Source organism: Protobothrops mucrosquamatus, unplaced genomic scaffold (assembly GCF_001527695.2).
Source record: "Protobothrops mucrosquamatus isolate PMUCROS unplaced genomic scaffold, P.Mucros_1.0 scaffold1284, whole genome shotgun sequence".
Lineage (NCBI taxonomy): Eukaryota > Metazoa > Chordata > Lepidosauria > Squamata > Viperidae > Protobothrops > Protobothrops mucrosquamatus.
This window is the reverse complement of record NW_015387488.1, coordinates 3,957-6,380: the sequence shown is the minus strand read 5'-3', so window position 1 is coordinate 6,380 and position 2,424 is coordinate 3,957. Positions and strand designations below refer to the sequence as shown.

Below are 2,424 nucleotides of genomic sequence, written 5' to 3'. Positions count from 1 at the left end.
GAGTGTTAGTTCCAAAAGGCAGCTGTTAGAATATTCTCATCCAATCCAAGTGGCTTAAATGACTATGGTCTATGTCTGCACTGAGAGTAATCCCTCCTAGAGAGAACACTGAAAACTTAACATCAATAATTCCATATCTTAATTCCCAACAAGTCTCTCAAATAACCTATGTTCTAACCCAGACATGTCAAACTTGCGATGTCACGTGATGTCGCGTGACGTATCGGGACTGTTTTGCCATTGCCGGCAATGGGGTGGGCATGGCTTCCGCATGACGCGCCCGGCCCATGGGCTGGCAGTTTGACACCCCTTTTCTAACCTGATAGCCATTTTTTACAAAAAAGATCTAACATGTGCATACATGCATACATGCCTATGTAAATATACTGCATATAGATAGTCCTCAGGTTATGACAGCAATTTACACCTGGTTTAGTACTAATATTTAACCTGAGATAATATACGATTTCATGTTTTTAATTGTTGCCATTTATATATTTAGCTTTTTAAAAAGAGATCACTTACATAATAATCTCTTTCTTTGTGTTTTCCAGAGACAAATATTCAACCCACTTTTTCTGATCCTGGTAGGACTTTGACTCTTCAACAATTTTCTGAAACATTGTTCTCTTTCTTTAAAAAAAAACAAAAACAGATTGCAGGCAGCAAACAAATAAGAAAAAATTATCCCTTTTTGTAGCTTGAGTATCATCAAAATTCAGGGTAATTTCTTAGTAACCCAACAGTAAAAGCACAAGTCCTAGATAGGAAAGGAATTCACACAATCCAGGAAGAGACTGTCCTCTTGGACCCACTTCATTTTAATATAGACTCAACAACAACACTCCCTGCATTACCTATTATAACTCAAACAAAAAACCTCCTTGTATATATAGATTGTCCATTGGATTAGCCCTAATACTGAAAGTGTAAAGCAGAATTTGCTGAAATATAAGCAACTTCCTGTTCTTTAATGCTTAAGCTGCATACATATCTGAATACACCCTTGAATGTTTTACAGACCCAAAGACAACAAGAAATCAGGGTCTTCATGTCAAGAAATCAGGGTCTTCGTTAATATTTACAAGGTAATGTTATTCTGGGAGAATAAACCAATTCCAACTGTAGCTTGACTTTCCCCAGCACAATGAAGCTATAGTCTCCACTGTATGTAGAAAACACCACAATGTGATGTAGTGATTAAGGTGTTGGATTAAGATCAGAGAAGTATCCTTGGCCATGAAAGCTAACTGGGTGACTTTTAGCCAGTCACTTCCTCAGCCTTACCCAAAGCACAGGAGACAGAGGGGATAAACAAAAAGACAATCGACATGAAATCTGCCATTTGAGTGCCTAGTGCAGGGGAAGGTAACCTTGGCTCTTTTATGACTCGTGGACTTCAACTCCCAGAATTCCTGAGTCAGCTATACTGACTCAGGAATTCTGGGAGTTGAAGTCCACAAATCATAAAAGAGCCAAGGTTACCTACTACCGACCTAGTGGAAAGGAAGGTAACAATGGGTAAATTCAACAGCAATCTAACACTGTGGGGCTTATTTCCTTCTCCAAATTATACTCCAGATCCTCTCACTCCTGCCTGTGTTTTACTGAGCAGAACCTAACTAGCGCAGATCAAAAAATTTTAAATTACTGAAGCCACTTTACTTTTTTTTTCTATTTGTGTTGTTTTATTCAAAATGTAGCAATATTTTGAAGAACTGTGTCAACATTTGGGTTCTCTGTAGCAATTAATAAATGATTAACTTACTTGAAATACAGTGCTAAATCAGTGGCTATAATGGCAATATCCATTAAGTGATTTACATGTTCATACTGCCTCCTGTTGAGATTCTGGTAAATGTTCAGGGACTAAAGGGGAGAAATACATAAATCAGAGTGGAAGATTGATCTTGCCAGGCATCATGTTGGGTACCTCTAGCTTTTCCTAATGGTATCTTTCTTCAACATCTAGTTATCAGGCGCAAAAGACGAAGGCTCCATGTTAAGTTCCGATTGAAATGATTTATTGCTTATTCCTATGCAACAGGAATCTAATCAACTAATAGCACTCTTTTGGCACTAGATAAGGGTTAACAGAATCCAAGAGGGGTTGGACTTAGATCATTTGTGGGTACTAATGACCTTAGACTAATTCCTCTTTTGACTCCATCTCCTGGCTCAGTATAGATTTTCCTGCTTGAGCAGGGAATTGGACTAGTTTAGAACAGTGGTTCTTAACCTTTTTGAACGAATCGCCCCCTTGAGCCAATGAGGAAGTTGTCATCGCCCCCCTCCCCCAACATAACCTCTCAATCACAACATAGGAAATAATTCTTCAATTTATGCAAACACTTTTTTTGTTTTCTTTAAAATTGTCATCAGGACATATCAATGCAAATAATTTATTTCCAGTCTTTTTCCCAT

At 38.0% G+C, this 2,424-nt stretch overlaps 1 protein-coding gene across 1 annotated transcript in view; it reads right to left on the bottom strand.

Annotated features, from left to right (window-relative positions):
• PDE6B (phosphodiesterase 6B) overlaps positions 1-2,424 on the bottom strand; it is a gene marked incomplete at its 5' end in the record, with an annotated part of 12,169 nt that overhangs the window by 6,887 nt on the left and 2,858 nt on the right. The window contains 2 exons of the mRNA XM_029285102.1: positions 526-633; positions 1,769-1,869. Coding sequence (XP_029140935.1) covers positions 526-633; positions 1,769-1,869 — 209 coding nt within the window. The remainder of the gene's footprint in view (positions 1-525; positions 634-1,768; positions 1,870-2,424) is intronic.